Source organism: Varroa destructor, unplaced genomic scaffold (genome assembly GCF_002443255.2).
Source record: "Varroa destructor unplaced genomic scaffold, Vdes_3.0 BEIS01000003.1, whole genome shotgun sequence".
In the NCBI taxonomy this organism is placed as follows: Eukaryota; Metazoa; Arthropoda; class Arachnida; order Mesostigmata; family Varroidae; genus Varroa; species Varroa destructor.
Window position 1 is genome coordinate 22,597,114 of NW_019211456.1, and position 16,899 is coordinate 22,614,012.

The 16,899-nt window shown below is 40.7% G+C and overlaps 1 protein-coding gene and 1 long non-coding RNA gene across 3 annotated transcripts; both read right to left on the reverse strand.

The window, feature by feature from the left end:
* Positions 1–7,124: 7,124 nt before the first annotated feature.
* LOC147756684 (uncharacterized) lies at positions 7,125–12,023 on the reverse strand. 2 transcript variants are annotated; one of them, XR_015323736.1, is made up of 4 exons: positions 9,557–12,023; positions 8,174–8,288; positions 7,996–8,043; positions 7,125–7,390 (listed from the first exon to the last, which is right to left on the reverse strand). It is a non-coding gene; the product is annotated as an uncharacterized LOC147756684 (long non-coding RNA). The 2 variants fall into 2 exon arrangements; XR_015323735.1 differs by having other exon boundaries at positions 7,125–8,043.
* Positions 12,024–15,589: 3,566 nt separating this feature from the next.
* LOC111247218 (uncharacterized) lies at positions 15,590–16,694 on the reverse strand. The gene has a single exon (XM_022797882.2). The coding sequence runs from the start codon at positions 16,473–16,475 to the stop codon at positions 15,732–15,734; it is 744 nt and encodes a 247-aa protein (XP_022653617.1). The 5' UTR covers positions 16,476–16,694; the 3' UTR covers positions 15,590–15,731.
* Between the last annotated feature and the right edge of the window lie 205 nt (positions 16,695–16,899).

A 16,899-nucleotide genomic window follows, 5' to 3' on the forward strand; every position in this document is an offset into this window, starting at 1 on the left:
CGCTCGACTCCAGAGCATAATGTCGACGTTGTCGTCCTCTGTTCCGCAGCCGTCCGTGCCGATATCCCGATGTTCGAACACTGTACAGCAATGATGTCGTAGGGTGCGATGCTAAGAACGCCGGCTATAACCCTTTTTGTGTTGCCGGACCGACCATCCAAATCTTGCGAGGGCGTGGACCTGTAAGCGTCTAGAACCTAGCAGACCGATCTCTTATAAACCCCAGAGGGACGGTCCTGGTAAGCACATACAAGGCCACGTCAGCAATCGCGGCTACACCAGCGTAGGACTAATCCTAATTTATGACTAACGTTCTGATTTTCGGGGCCTTCGTTGGAGAAAACGTTTCGAGGCCAAAGCAGATTGAAGACGATATAGGATTAAATGTATGCGTTTGTGTATGGGTGAAAGTGTACCGGAGAGAGGAAGAGTAGCCATTATTGCAGTGCGCTGAAGTGTTGGAGAACACAATGTTGCAACCAAGACTGAGAGCACGGTTCAATAAATTTCTCAGTTGATGTGCGAATACAATGATACATATTAACTAAGCTGTGCCTCCTACAACCAACTTCAAGCATCTGTACAATATTTCAACAAGCGATCCGGGTACTCTGAAGCAATGTAACATACAGGTTTATTATACAATATTTAGCAGCAGTCCATGTCCCATAGGGCTGTAGTGCCATACTGTGATATCCAGCTTCATCACTGATTATTTATACTTCGGTACTATATAATATTCACCAACTACTTTTTACGTTATGTTTTAAGCCCTTAATTACGATACTGAAACTTTTTGAAAAATCTCGATCGTGGAGTTTTCACACAGAACTAGCCAATTCCCTCACACTATGAAAAAACATAGCTCTTTTTTTTTCCTTCGCAGCAATATTATACGTAACTGGCCGAAAAAATTATGAACGGTTTTCAGCCAAATTTTGACAATTTTTTTCTGTTGTAAAACAGTACTACTAAACTAAATATAGGCAATCATTATGGGTAACCTTCTATAATTTTTCTGGCAACACCATGATTTCATCACTGTAAAACATGGGAAAAAAATTTTGACGAGTGATTTTTTGCATCGTTCCATTGAAACTAAATAAAGTCCATTGAGGGAGCTTTATATAGGCCGAAACAATTGATAACCTGATGATGCATGAACCGCACGATACGAGAGATACACTAAAATGACCCGTCCAAATTCTCTCAGTACTTGCTGGATAGCTAAAAATGCATGTGGTCTGGCATTGTTATGTTTTTTTTTTCTACTACTATTGCTTGTAATCGACCTTTTGTCATTCGTAACCGTCAACCTGTTTAGAAGCGGCTTGATTTCATTGCGTTCCCGTTGAGGTTCCCATCGCAAATGGAAATTACGACCGAGTAAGTTTTTTAACGTCAGTTCCTATAGTACCTAAACATTGATCCTCTTCTTGTAGCCAACTTTTCTCAAATGGTTTAAAACTCTTCGGCGGTGAATGCTTGGTCCCTTGACGATGTCATAACTATTCATGTGCCAGTCTTGCCCGATTTTCGCAGTGATTCAAAAACTCTTTCATAATTCGCAGACTACTACATGGAGGATTTTTCACATCGAAATCAAGTAGCACAGCCACCCCTGGGCCATTTCATGCGATAACCTAGCCTGACCATAAACAGTATCATTTTTTTTATAGGCCTGAGTAGCATCTCGTATCATAATATAGTGATAACATTGTAAAGTATAGTGATTTTACTTATCTTCAAGGCGCTCTATTTTAAATCTGAATAAGGGATTTTGCATCGCTGTTAAATCTCAGCTTTCAAAGGACTCTGTCCCCGACCTGACGCGACACAACTTAAATTACTTGAATAATGTGGTCTTAACGTCATCTACCTAGAGAAACGGTTACTTTTTCCACAACCCGATATTTACATAATTTTCCTGCAAAAGCAGTTACTTTACACGCACACAAATTCACTGTAAGAAAGCAAGGAAGATTTCAAACGTATCTTTCTCTACTGAGGCAATATGATAGAAAGTGACTATCCTCGTTGCATCACGTGCGCGGACGAATCGGTTTTGACCGGTGTGTCCGACGTACGCTTTCCCTACTTCATCGTTGTCTTGAGAGTTTCGCGTCATCTCAGGAGATCATCCTAACTCCAGCTGGGACTGATCGGCATCACTCTCCCGCAGCACAAAAATGGCATCTAACAGCCTCAATTAAAACGCTGCGTTTACTTCTTGCTTAGGGTACCTTGCGCTGAGGGGTGCCCCGGTGCGCCGCACTTAACGTACACGTCTTAGATACCCCTCGGATTCGTCAAAGGGCAGAACGGAACAGTCAGCTATTAACCAATCCTTACTCGCGACGTGCGTTTGCCAGGCGACGCGAAAGCCACTGGTGAAAGCGATTCAATTTGACAGAAATCTAATTTGTTGAGTTTTTACGAGACGAATGGTCTCCATTCAGTGTGACGGCGATGGTAAAAACGAGATAGTATTAGGCCAATGAAAGAAGGGCTATTCTCAGAACGCCAGGACGTGCAACTCAGGCAGACACAATTGGTAAGAAAGGAGTCAAGAAGCACACAATTTCTACGGTATAATTAACCAAGTGATTTTTATTATATAACCTATTAAAAGGAGCCTTTGAAATAGCCGTGCGGCTGGAGAACTTATGATGGCCCCGTTTTCAACAGTGAAAACATACGTGAAGTGTAACACAGGTTTCGATGCAGGATATGGTTAACTCAGTGATAGGTTAAAAAAGAACGACTATTATATATATATATATATATATATATACAGCAGATTAGATGGCTGAATATTTGTTGTAAATGACAAAACTGAATCTGAAACTAAGACATTATCGTATGGCAATACCGAATAGCTTTCATTACTATCACATTGTGAATGCCTGAAGTGATTGGTAACACTGTTGCTTTGGAGCATACCATACCAATAGTATAGTCAGGTCTTTCTCAACTGGACAGAAATGATGATCTATCACTATAGCTATTCGATGCGATCTAACAGTAAAATTTATGGATTTTTTTTCCTCCGTGTGATTAAAACAGACAGGCAACGATGCCAAGCTAAGTACACCTTAAATTGCTGAAAGGATGTACAAGCATTTCTATAATATGATTACCATTAATTGTAATATTATCGACGGTATCGTTGCGAACTAGTTTACGTGTAGAGTGAGTGTATGTGTATATGTGCACAGGCACAAAAAGAAGACAAAAGAAATCGAAGCCAAAAACTATGGACGTTACCTAAAACATACAAAAAGTAGGATGTGTTAGTGAGATCAGCTTAATATACACAGCCAATGCAGTACCCTCCAATATGTTTTACATCCAAACAGCTTAGTTATTCGATCATTTTAACCCGCGACGTCATCTTACTATACTCTGAAGCTTCAAATTAATTGTTTTTATATCGAAAAAGTCGCCGACCTACTTCGTCCTTTATACAGTCTACAATCTTCCTGCCTCTATAAACCGGGCACCCCAAGAAGACTATGTATATATCACGGTTTAACTCAAAGAGCAGTGAGTTCGTCGCAAGAATCTATTCTGAATTTCCCAATTCCGTAACGTGAAGAAATTTTCCTAAATATGACAGACAGGACAGGACAGGACAGACAGGACAGGACAGACAGACACACAGGACAGACAGACAGGACAGACAGACAGACAGGACAGGACAGACAGGAAGGACAGACAGGACAGGACAGACAGACAGGACAGACAGACAGGACAGACAGACAGACAGGACAGACAGACAGGACAGACAGACAGACAGACAGACAGACAGACAGACAGACAGACAGACAGACAGACAGACAGACAGGACAGACAGACAGGACAGACAGACAGGACAGACAGACAGGACAGACAGACAGGACAGACAGACAGGATAGACAGACAGACAGACAGGACAGACAGACAGGACAGACAGACAGGACAGACAGACAGGATAGACAGACAGGACAGGACAGGACACACACACACACACACAGTACCAACATCGAAAATAAAAGTGACTGTTTGAGGCTGGTCGTGCAGCTCAGGGTATCAACAGTAATGGGTGAAGCCAAAAAAGATAGCTGCGTTGATCCAACAATAATCGTTCACGATTGCCACCAATCAGTCGTTGTTTCCGCGGCTTCGTCCAGCGCGATTATGAAAATCCCCTTCTCGCAACGGGTTGCCCTGCAGTATGAATATTTACTTCATTTCTGGTGGGATGCGTAGGAATTCGAGGACTAGAAAATGTTGACTAATAAAGGAACTATGACGAGCCGTTTGATGCGATAAAGGAAGGGGAGCAGTAGATAACGTCGAAGACGGTGGACGCGTAGTTCAGAATAGAAAATTTTCTGTATATGAGAGGCTTAAGCCTAAACAATATCGCTTTGCAGTCGCTTGATAGTTGGTAACTAGAATTTGCAGAAGCTACGTTAGTAATGATGATGGTACTTAAGTAAAAAGGGCATTTTGTTTGTCTTTGCTTGTTTCATAGTCCATACACTTAATACGTATGCGTATACGCACCCCATTAATTGGAGGAAACAGAAACGTTCATCAGTCTTACAACGAAGATCTTGGACTCGAAAACTATAAAAGTTCGTTTTGCTAAATATGCTCAAAACAAAGCTCGAGAAACCAGTGATAATTTCTAGTACAGGCGTTTTGGACCCATTTGGGACACCATAACGGGTTTCTAAACAAAAAATGTAACATATCTGTCAACATATTCGTAAATGCCTAAAAATGGCTAATTTTTAGTGCTAATTACTACTTGATAGGGCATCCGTATTTCCTGGGTCGCTTATAGCACATACTAGTATTGTGAGAAGCATCTAATTTATTGGATGTGTCAACCACCAGGGGTAACCGAACGTGAATTGACTCGTACAGATGATTAGGACAGAATCACGTTTGCAGTACCCTAGGTTATTCGACGCAGGAACACAACTTTATGGCAACCACGGTAAAAATGCTATAAGTATATCGTTTTAAATTTTGTGCAAATCTTTTTCTACGGTCAGCGGCACAGATAGGGAAAGAGGTATTTAATCTTTTTTTTAATGAGTACGTTAAACTAGCTTTACCATATAAGTGTTTCATAGATACATTGTGTGTATAATAGTACATGATATGATAATATAAGTAACACTTCCCGGAATATGCATTCTGCTAAAATATTATATAGGTTATTACTATGGTAATTGTAGAACAACAGAATTGCCATGTTTAATAACAATGAGTAAGTGTGAAATAGGTTCGGTTCTTGTTGTAATCTACTATTTTTGTCATCATTTCAAAGGAGGCAGGTAAACAATCTGCGCGTAGAAAGAAATCACAAGCGTTTTCCAGGCAAAATCGCACCAGAAAAACAGTCATAAAAAGAAATAGGAGGGGTTCGCGCCATTAATGAGGTATTTAAACCGATTTCGATTCGTATGAGATTATCTACAAGTTCACTAGATAAATATAGTGACGAATTAGGACTTAAATTAATGATGATCGGCGGTAAGTTATATAGCGCTGTATAAAAGTGGAAGAATTAACGGACACATTCATGTATTACTCCAAAAGAGTATTCTGTTCATCAGCTTTCAGTGTGAATAGTCATGACTACTAGATTTTCGGATACGTTTGGCGCTAAGTCAGGGTAGTCAGGTAACCATAACAGTGGTCCAACTAAAGGGCACTCTTCTTTTCAGCTTATCTGTACTTTCAAATGAAAAAATACAGGCACGCTGCTTTTTTTTATTTATATTATAGAATTTACACAAACTTATTTGGTATCGAAAACATTTCCAGTTAAGATGTGTCAGAAACCACGTTATTGTATTTCCGTCTCTGCCACTTAAGTTTTTAGCGCAGTCACTGTAGATTTAGGAACTTCGAAGCAGAACCTATTGAATGTTAGACCTTTCAATGAATCCTTGACAGTCAAGGATTCTGATTAGTGTACTTCCTATTGTATCAGATATATCCTCGTACCATTTCAGCCCTGATCCGTCGATTTATTATAGCGTATCGACTGCAGCTGTGATATGATGTCATGTAAAATTAGTAGATCTTATAAACGTAACACACGCCCATTACTGATTGCAAAGCTTAAGTAATAGCATTATATATACAATGCAGTTTCAAAACGACATTTACTTTGATTGAACCTATGTACATAATATAAAAGTGCGAAAAATTAGTCTCGGCACTATTTCGAAAAATCAAGACAGGTTGACAGAATATTTCGGTTTTGTTGCAATGGCTTACACGGTGACGAGTGCATACTAAAATCCATAAAGAAGTAACGGTGCGGCTGACATCCTTCGCAAATAATTTAATTGTCACAGATATTCAACAGAAATTAACTACGGCTAGTTTTTGACCAAAGACTATCTTTGCCTATATTTGCATGTCATCCACCACGAAGGCACTACTGATTGGAAAATCATGTTTCCTTTTGCGACCCTTTGCGATATCATGGCTGCTTATCTTTCTCAACGACTCGGATTCAAATCTGCGTATTTCAAAAACTTGCTCAGCTGGGTTGTTAATGGCCAAATAATTCTGTTACTTGAACAAAGCTCGGCAGGTACCAATAGTAAGTTCGCTTCCTAAAGTGAAATTAATATGTTGCAAAAAGCCTAACCTATTTAGCCTACAAAACCTAAAAAGTAAGCCGAAGTATAATAATATACGGTAGTTCATGAAACGTACGGCAAAAAACATATTTGGCGGCTTTCTTGCCCACGCGAGGTCTATGTGTCATCTGATTTACTGGAAGGCATCGTTTGCCACATACCTATACCCGAATAGGAAGCAATCTATATTCATAAACATCGAGAGCCAGCGGCGTACCACTAATAAGCGTACCATTTTCGGACAGACAACGTAAGCACCACGACGCACAATAGTAAAAAACGATAGACTTTTAAAGGACTCATGTCACTTATCTGTTTGGACCAACTAAGGACGTCGGGAAGTAAATAAATGTGAGTAACAAGACAGTTGATACCCGCTTAATTTCGCTACCTACCATAAAATCAATATATCATTAAACGGAGTACGGAGCAAGCAAGACAAAACGGTAGGATCTCGGCACATTTTTACTATATATCTCCCAGTAGTTATAACAAATGATTCTACTTCCACGTTTCTATTAGTGTGCCGCACTCGTAATCACTTGCCAGAATTAATGACGCTCCATTTTACGGTGGGGCATTTATATGCTGCAGACTAAGGAGACTCCCGTCTCCTTACAACGAATGCCGCGAGACTTATACCTCACATCCTACGCCTTATGATGGCTTCGCCACCTCCCTTCATAGAAGTCTGCTCACGCATGAGTGAAGTGTGCGGTGCCGATGTAGAACAGCTTGTAAGATATTCACGCCAAATGAAGAAGACACAGGTCCAAAAGGTAAAGCGGACCGCCAGAAGGGCCTTATCTGTCCTTTTTATTACAATAATGCAAAAAAATGGTGCTGTTCGATCCAGTTTACGCGCGCAAAGCGAATAGACAAGAGTCCGCTACGAGTACATTGGACACCACAAAGTCAACAGCAACTACCCTGTAGTCTCTCAAGTGAAAGAGGCAGCATTCGAGATAAAAACAAATCTAGAATAGGGCTACAATCGATTGTTGACTATGAGGAAACTTATAAAAAGCCGAGAAGTTTGTGACGACACAAAAGATAGCGCAACGTTTACTGAAAACTGAATAGTCAACTACTGCTAGATACCAATGCAATGCTGGACGAAATTCAGGTCCAAAGGGAACCGAAAACAAAACATTAAATTTAATTTTTTCCAATCGAGTCATTTTAGCTGGACTATGGTTCGTCACTTACCGATGTTTTCCTCATCATTCGTACCGAAACAGAGGATCAAAAACAAACAAAAACGTAGTAGTTTCTGATGCTAATTATAACAAAAGCACGCAAAAGACAGAACTTTTGATTGAAAATGGAAATAACCTACGACGAACGATTTAATGTAGCGAAATCCAGTTTTCGGCGTATAGTTTTTCTGAAATAGCAAAACATAGCATTGTTACCTAACTTTTCACTTGGATGATACAATGTTTATCGAGATATAAAACTCGCCTTTATAACGGTTAACTCGTCTTTATAACAGACAGCTGATAAACGTACGGTACCTGACCAACTCCGTTTAGCTTTTATTCCCCCAAATCCAGCAGTTCAATATAATTATAATTATGTATTAGGCGCACCCCCAGCACGCTCCTAGGATATCCAGGGTAGTATTCAGTCCTAAGAGATACAGATTAAAAAAATATTTAGGAACAAATTGGTGGGGGCATTGTACAACGTATGTTCATATCATGCAACCCACCTCCTATTGGCAAAAATAAATTATGATAAATGAGTCAGATGCGAAAATGTAAAGTAGCAGAACTTCAGATAGGCTGTAAATACTGAAACAACTTTAAGAAAACCCGCGGTATAAACAGTCCCTCAAGAAAGGGAGAAAGATCACGATCGCATGTATCGGTTATCCCCGGTAAAGGCACTGTTTCAGGTGAAATAACTAGTCTAATGAGCTTAAAACGATTCACCCATCTAAAATGAATGAAAAGCCATTATCTATGCTCTCTATAAAGTTACATCCCTCCAGGTACGTTGCTGACTAACTTAAGCCAATAAACGATATAGCCCATGTGACATTAGGGCGGGAATGCTTAAGTTCGTGAGGATACTTTTCCACTACTAGAATTGCTTATAGCGAAATCTGAGGCTTAGATATGCGAGGATTATAACAATTTCAAATGTGGTTAGAAAAAATTCGAGAGGGATTAGTAACGAATGATTCAAAGGACACGTCGTTATGGTCTGGTTTCTATCTGAGGGCCGCCACACGTTCAAATAAGAAAGGTCAACGAACACCGTACATTAGTAACAATGAGTTAGGCAAGAACTAGAGAATTCATTTTAGCAATCCGAAAATGTATTCTACAGGTGTCCATCTGTATCTATGAATTTCTTTTCTATTTTCACTAAAATGAGGAAATGCGTTGAATCTTTTGCTCGTAAGTGACCTTATTAGTATTTTTAAAGTCTAGCTAGCGTATCTTGTGCCTAGTTCAGCAAAGATTCTGCCGGTTTGAACTTTTATAAACTTCCCTGGTGCCATAGTCTCAAAAAGCTGCTGGACTAATATACTGACTGCAATTTAAGACGTGCGCCACTAGCCTAGACACACTGCCTGTTAATTACCAAAATTTCCGATTGAAACCAATCTAAATGCTAAAGAAAATAATTACTGCTGATGGGAGAGCGGATCGAATGGGCATAGACACTCATACCAATTAGGCCAGGCCGAAACGAACCCGCATCCAATACGTTACGAACCTAACTTATGTATCACATTTTTTCATCTCTATTTCCTATACAATCATACACAAGCTCGAATTTTGTTGTTGTACCAGTAATTATTTTCGTAGTTTTCGCCAACACGATTCCGACGTGTTAGTTTTAGGGCTCACTTGTCCTGCAGATGATGTCCTATAAGAAGCACTTACGTTTTACTGAAGCTCATTAACCTTGTCATTGAGAGCCAGTTTATAAGCCACCCCCCTTACTTCAAACAGTCACCTAGTTTTTCGTTGTTTGATACATACTACTCTGCTGAGATAACCTCGCCCATGCTACGAGCGGTACGCGAATGCGACTTCTCCACTCACGGATACAATTTGGTGATTTGGTAATCGTCGACGAAATCACCATATTCGCCTACTGCGAAAACTTGCTACATATCTTAATCTCGTGTGTATTTTGAGCGTAGCTGCCATATGATTTGCGTTGATATTCTCTGCGCTTAACAAAACCTGTTCAGCCAGTGAACAAACAACGGTCGCCGTCGTAGTAACAATAAACACCACGAGCTGTTTCCTTCCCAGTGAAACGCTATTACAACGGATAAAGAAAGTAGTTGGCGAGATAGCGCAGCAAATTGTGACTTCGACGATGTCTAAGCCAGAGCCACCTTTATCGCCGCTACCGCAGGTTATAGTCATCCAGTCTCCTGGTGCCCCAGCCGATGGTTCGAGTGGATCATAAGACCTTCGCCGTCACTTCTTTCATCGTCTCCCCCGTTCCGTTTTGATCAATTATGGAGCTTTCTCAGACCCTACGAGGCCAACGAAGAGTCTCTCATTTTATCGATTACGGAGGGTGGCCTGCCACTTTTGCGGGCCCAACTACCTCGACAGCCGTTAATGTTGTTGATTATAGGCGATGCTCCAGCTGCGCCCAATACTCGACGTGCTTCAGGTGGGCCTCGCTTACGCGATACATGAGCTACAACTACGAGCGACATAGCGTCAACAAATGGGCTCGGAGGGAAACGAACTCCGTTTAAAGCGTATTAATCACAATTATCATGTAATGAAAAGAGCAAATATATTTGTTTGTGTGTTATCTTGGCGACTCGTTATCTGTTACGGTCAAGTTTGAGAATGTGACGATGCCAGGCACCATTGACTTTCGTACAACCGTTACCTGTCTATGGGATGGACAATGTGTTGCTGTTACTTTGTAAGAAAGGGTACAACTCACCATATCTGTGGGTCGTTGTATTAGTGAGCCATTTAGGGTCTATCGTTGTAACGACGTGAACAACAAGCATGCCAGCTGCTGCTATTGTAAACTTCAGCGGTAGCAGCTGATCAAAAGAAAATAAGCAAGAAGAGGTCATCAGTGTACTGTTACTACTTTTGTCTCTTCAAAAGGCTCTATGGAAGGAACATCAAAGGCTCTTGGGAGGCTTTGAAGAAATACCGAGCGGTTATGTGCGAGAGCCTGTTAATGCGCTCGCAGTTGGTTTATCTAGAGGCCGAAATTGGCAAAAGCGCATTAAGCAAAATCTTTTTGCTAACCAGAATCGGTTTGCGTATTTTCGCTGCAATAGAGTTTGTAGACAAAAATCGACTTTTTTCGGTTAAAAACACACACACGCACATCGAAGCGAAGCTGCGCGATCAACTGTAGACACTATGCATTCTCATAGGAATCAGTCTGCAGTTAAAGATCTAAGTAGCCAGACCAAACATTTCTACGCCAAAAGTAATGCTAGGGGTGCATATGTTAGTGTTTGATATGTCCTAACCGATAGACGAAAGTGTCGAAGCGCCTTTAACAAGGACCATCTGAACGTTGCAAGCAGGCTTTTCCAAACGTTTCGCTGTATGACTGTCTGAGAGGGTGGGATTGCGCGCGTGACATTCACTTCAGTGACCATCAACTTAAAAACTTAGCGAAGCTAACTCGGTGCCGACCTTGTAAATTCTTCCATCGCTCAAGTGCATCCATCTCGAACTCGTTTTCATGCCGTATCTAACATTAAACGCAGTCAATCGTCGTCTTCGATAACAAAAGTTAAGAAATCGGTCACCTCGTCCTCGTCGTTCATCAGGAGGCTAGAATACGGACGATCGATAACGACTGCTTCAGAGGGACATGTTCAACTTTCAAATGATCTTTGCCGTAACCGGGCTGAGTAGTCCTGCAAATCTGACCTTTGGCTGTTAAGGGCCCCACTAGCTATCCGATATATTCCAAAACAGACTCGATCGACAAGTACCATTTTGGCGACTTTATCGATTAAGAATCATCGAAATATTTTTAAATATATATTTGTTAATGCACAAGCGTTTGCTAACCCAGAAAATATACTTTATAGCAAAATCGAGGCAAGCAAAAGTTAACCTTGATTGCAGTCTGAATATGAGTTTGATCTCAAAGAGGACTATGACCCATTATTTAATAACAGATATTAGGTATGTTGACAAAATAGCTGCAAAAGTGGTTATTGTAATAGAAAGGAGTGAAACGTTGCCGTGAACTAGAGAGTTTCTACAGATTATTAAGCAAGGCTCTTTGATATAACAGTCTCGTATTAAATAGGTGTGTGATTGGTGTGGGTTGTGTCCTTTTAAGGAAGCCAGTTTCGTTCTATTTTAGTTAATTAAGCACCGCCTACTCTAAATTCAAGGTAGATGATTAAATTAAATAAAAACAAAATTCAAAAAAAAAAATGAAGAAAGAAGATTTTTGTCAAACTCTTATAATATATCAATAAATTCAAACTCATTATTAACTGTAAAACTCACCTCAATAAATTCAATAAACAATTCAAGGCCGGTCTACAAATCCGGTCGCGTTTGTAAGGTCTTAAAAAATAATGAAGATATACTGAAGACCTTATGTCCTCATTATTTTTTATATTTTATCTTTCATACATTTTTATATCTTATATTTTCTTAGTTTCTTTTTTTTAATTCTTGATATAACAAAACATTGAGAAACCTTATTATTTTGTAAATCTTATATTAAAAATCTTGAGATATATATATATATACATAGTAATAATAATCTATACATAGTATATATTGTACGTATATATACGTAGAGTGAGTTTTTTAAAGAGTTTTTGCGCTTATAAGTTCGCTTATAAGTTTCATAAATGTTTATGTCTTTTATTAAAATTATGTCTTTATTAAAATTAAAAAGGATATTAAAAAATTCTTAATAAAGATATAGAAAAAAAACTTATATCGATCTCGATAAAACAACTTACTGAAGACATTATTTATGTCCAGATTACTTTTATATCTTTTTATTAAAATTTTGATATGAGAAACTTATTTTGAGAAACGCCGCAAAATATTGATATATTTACGTCAGAGTGATACATAAGTTAAAAGAAAAATTTACTACGCCAGAGTGATACATAAATTAAAAATAAAAATTTAACTATCACTTGATTCAACTGAAATGGCAGTTTATTACTGTCGCTCCGTATATCGTATCATTTGAGAGATTGTGCCCGCCACGGCAGTACAAACGCAGTAAGCACAGACAGTTCTCCTATTTTGGCACGGGAACGGATCCAGGCGAAATACTTGCTCGTGGGGCACTCGCTGGTGCTCCCATCGCCACCATAGGTCGCTGCTGTGGCGCTCCTGGCCTAGGCAGCCCCCCGACTTGCTGCGGCCCGCCGTTCATAATCGAAAGCATCCACGGCTGAGTTGGCAATGGCTGTGATAGGACTGACTGTGGCGCTCCCATAATTGATAGAATCACCGGTTGCTGCGGAGCCGATTGTTGGCCCATAATCGACAGAACCATTGGCTGCTGTGGGGGTGCAATTTGGGGCGCAGATGGGCTCATAATCGACAAAACCACAGGCGGCGGCGGCGGGTTCTGAGGGGCTGGGGGCGGTTGGGTTATCGTCACAACTTGAGGTTGAAGAGATTGAAGAGCTGGAGGTGCCGGGGGCCTCAAAAACGAGAGAACCAGCGGCTGCTGAGCCATATTGTCGTGCTTGCTTTGTCAATTATTTTCCTTCCTTTTTTAAATCACGGGTGCAACCACCACTCTCCTCACCGGTAGAAAGGCTACAACCGTGATATATAAACCTCTTAGCCCTGCTTTGTTATCTTGCATCAATAGGCAATGCTTATATAGTGAAACGTTAGTATACGCTAACAACAAGCACTTCAACAAAATTTATTGACAAGCATCCAGAAATAACAATATAGAGACTGGTCAAGTATGCGTCGTTTATAGACTAAAGAAGTTACTTAGTATAAATATAGTGAACAAGTTTGTCAGAGATTGAAAAGAAACTAGTTTTTAACAATTTTTTCAATTAGATGGAATTATCCGCTTGTATGAAAACCGCTGTAGAACGAAACCAGGACATACGCGAACTGCGCGTGTAAGAATAACAAAGCAGTGGAAAATAACATTTCTAAAGAATGTTTCGGGCAGTAAGGAAAAACTTAGGTAGATCCGGTACGGGCCAAAAAAGAGGCACTTGAACGATCTGGTGAACACGCTGTACCGAAAACAAAAATAAGGAAAGTTTTTACAAAGGGAGGAGAAACAACGACTTACGCTGAACATCTAAACCTTTATTTTAACAAAAAGCACAAAAAAGAAAAGGGATGGATATACTTCACGCAAATAGTACCCCCTCTTAGCTTAAGTCTCTACACCCATATCATGTGGTTAGCCGGAAGAAATCTTAAATCATATTAGAGATGAATCTTTCTGTAGTTGTTGGATCCTTAAAGTGGCCTATGAAAATAAAACCACTCGAACTTCACAGTTCTTGAAGACTTGTGGTGCAATCTACACCAAATTCCCAGTTTCTGATCAGTCTAGCAATCGGCTGCATCACGTCTGACTCGGTAAATTTTGTAGTATATATACAAGGAAAGTTGTCTAACAGATTAACCTAGGTAATATTCATGATATTCCGAACACAGAGAGCGTATATACTTCCCAAACAAAAACAGCCGCTAGATTTTGTGAATTCAACAACAAAGGGAATGTCTATCAATGTTAAATAGAAACAAGTATTTTCTTTGCAATGGAACATTTTATAGTAGAGAGGAAAATATGTTACTGCGTTACATTTCGCATGAAAATCCAACATGGCGTTATGTCATTTTAGTGGAACACGTACTAAGGTGATACGCTTTATCCCTCTGCTGATTATTTTCAACTATTCGGCCTAACAGAACCTCAATGTTGCAACGCTGCAGACTTATATCAAAAGCTATTGAAACCAACAGGCAAAAATCGTTTAGCAGCATCGATTTACCGTTATCTATCTGACAAAATGTTCCAAGCTGCTACGTAATTTTATGGTGTTCGGCAAAATAAATAGAACGTAAAAAGGAAATAAATCCAAATGCTCCCTTCGAAGGGTTTAGTAGGAAGCCAGGATAAAGTGCTCAAACAAAACACCCTCATGTGACATTACAATATAAAGATTGACCACATAAAGCACCGTACAGAGCGATAACGATTGTACGCTGCCGCATAACTCTTGAAACGAAAACGCTCGCCGGTGAACAATGGGGCAAACCATGAGGCGGTAAAGTATAGGTAAAAGCTGTGGCTCTTAAGCACGGTTACATTGCAAAAGACACGTCTAGTCAGAAAATTCTTGTAATTCTGTTGGTAAATTTGCTTATGTGGGTACTAGATACCTAGGCATGACCAGAAGTCTGGTCATACAGTAAATATCAGGCATCACGGTCACCGTTCTGTCTCCTTCCTGTCTCCTGTAAATAGGTAAGACAACGCAGCGCGGTGTGATAACCACTATGAGTACTGATAGTGCACCACAGGTAATAGACCCCCGTACTGCATCTATGATGACCTTGACATTAGGCATGACAACCTTGAGTACTGATAGTGCACAAAAATTGCACAATATCGTTAGGTATGATAGTGCACCACCACCATGATAATAGGTGCACCATAAATAAGACGTACGCACCCATAGTGCAATCTGCACCATAAACAAATACGTACGCACCCATAGTGCAATCTACACCATAAATAATACGTACGCACCCATAGTGTACGCACCCATAGTGCAATCAACTTCCAATACTGCAACTTTCCAATACTGCAACTATCACTGCAATAACTACGACTGCGTTAATAATTAAGCACTTAATTGGTGTCGCAATCAACTTCCAATACTGCAACTATCACTCCAATAACTACGACTGCGTTAATAATTAAGCACTTAATATGGTGTCTCGTCGTTATAGTTTATTTCAATGGCGGCTTCAAATTATTGGTAAGAACGTCGGCTCTAATATCCCCGCTAGCTGCATGTCGTCAGCCTTCGGCTGCAGCCGAAGGCTGACAGTCTAGCTAATGCAGCCTGTCTTACTTGCCTACAGGGACCTTAGGCTGAGGAATGGCTTGGGTCCTCACTGCACCTGGTGGCGCCTGCATTACCGACAGCATAACCGGCCTCTGCTGTGATTGAGCTTGTTGCCCCTGTACTGGCCCCGGTGCGCCTATAACCTGGATCTGTGGCGGCGAACCAGCAGGTTCCAGGTGACCCTGCTGTTGTGGTGCACCCATAATCGATAGCAGGAAAGGTTGTTGCTGTTGTGGCTGCTGGCGCTGTTGTTGTTGTTGCTGCTGTTGCTGCTGCTGCTGCTGCTGCTGCTGCTGTCCTCCCATGATCGAGAGAATCATGGGCTGCGACGCAGGGGCTCGTTGTTGCTGCTGCTGTTGTTGTTGTTGTTGTTGTTGTCCTCCCATAATCGACAAAATCATGGGCTGTGGCGCTAGAGGTCGTTGCTGCTGTTGCTGCAACTGTTGTGGTTGTTGTGGTTGTGATTGTTGTGGTTGTGGCGGTTGTCCTCCCATAATTGATAAAATCACTGGCTGTGGCGGGGTTGATTGAGGTGCTGGTGGGCCCATGATTGACAAAATCATTGGTTGTGGTGGGGGTGGTGGAGGTGGTGGGGCTGGCTGTTGGACAACTAACATCTGAGGCGGCGGTGGCGGTGGTGCGGGTGGGCCCTGCTGTTGAATTGTGACGGTCTGCGGCTGGATCAGCGGAGCATGAGGGGACGCCTGAGGTCGCATGAACGAGATCATTATTGGTTGTTGGGCCATTTCAGCTTCTTCGAAAGTTGAGAAACGACCGTGAGTGTATTCGCTGATGCCGATGGCGTGGTATCACTCCAACGATGCCGTATTATATAGCTCGGGGACTAAACAGAAAACTACTATTATTAATATTATTATTATTATTATTTTAGAGAGAATAGGCACTACAGCGCCAATTACTGTGCAGCTGTTGAGTTGACGAGCTTACCCAATGCCGTACTGGTTCTATTCGGTTACGATCTCTCATATATATAGTGCCAAATTGGATATTGTTTTATCATAGACGAACTGCTTTCATTAAGAGTGTGGAAAATTCGATTATTATTTTCTACTGCTTTCTACACACGCTTATCTAACGTTCTATTTATTCATGTACTGAAACTGCCTGGCCGAAGTTCAACAGATGCTTTTGTCTTCACTGAGAGGATCT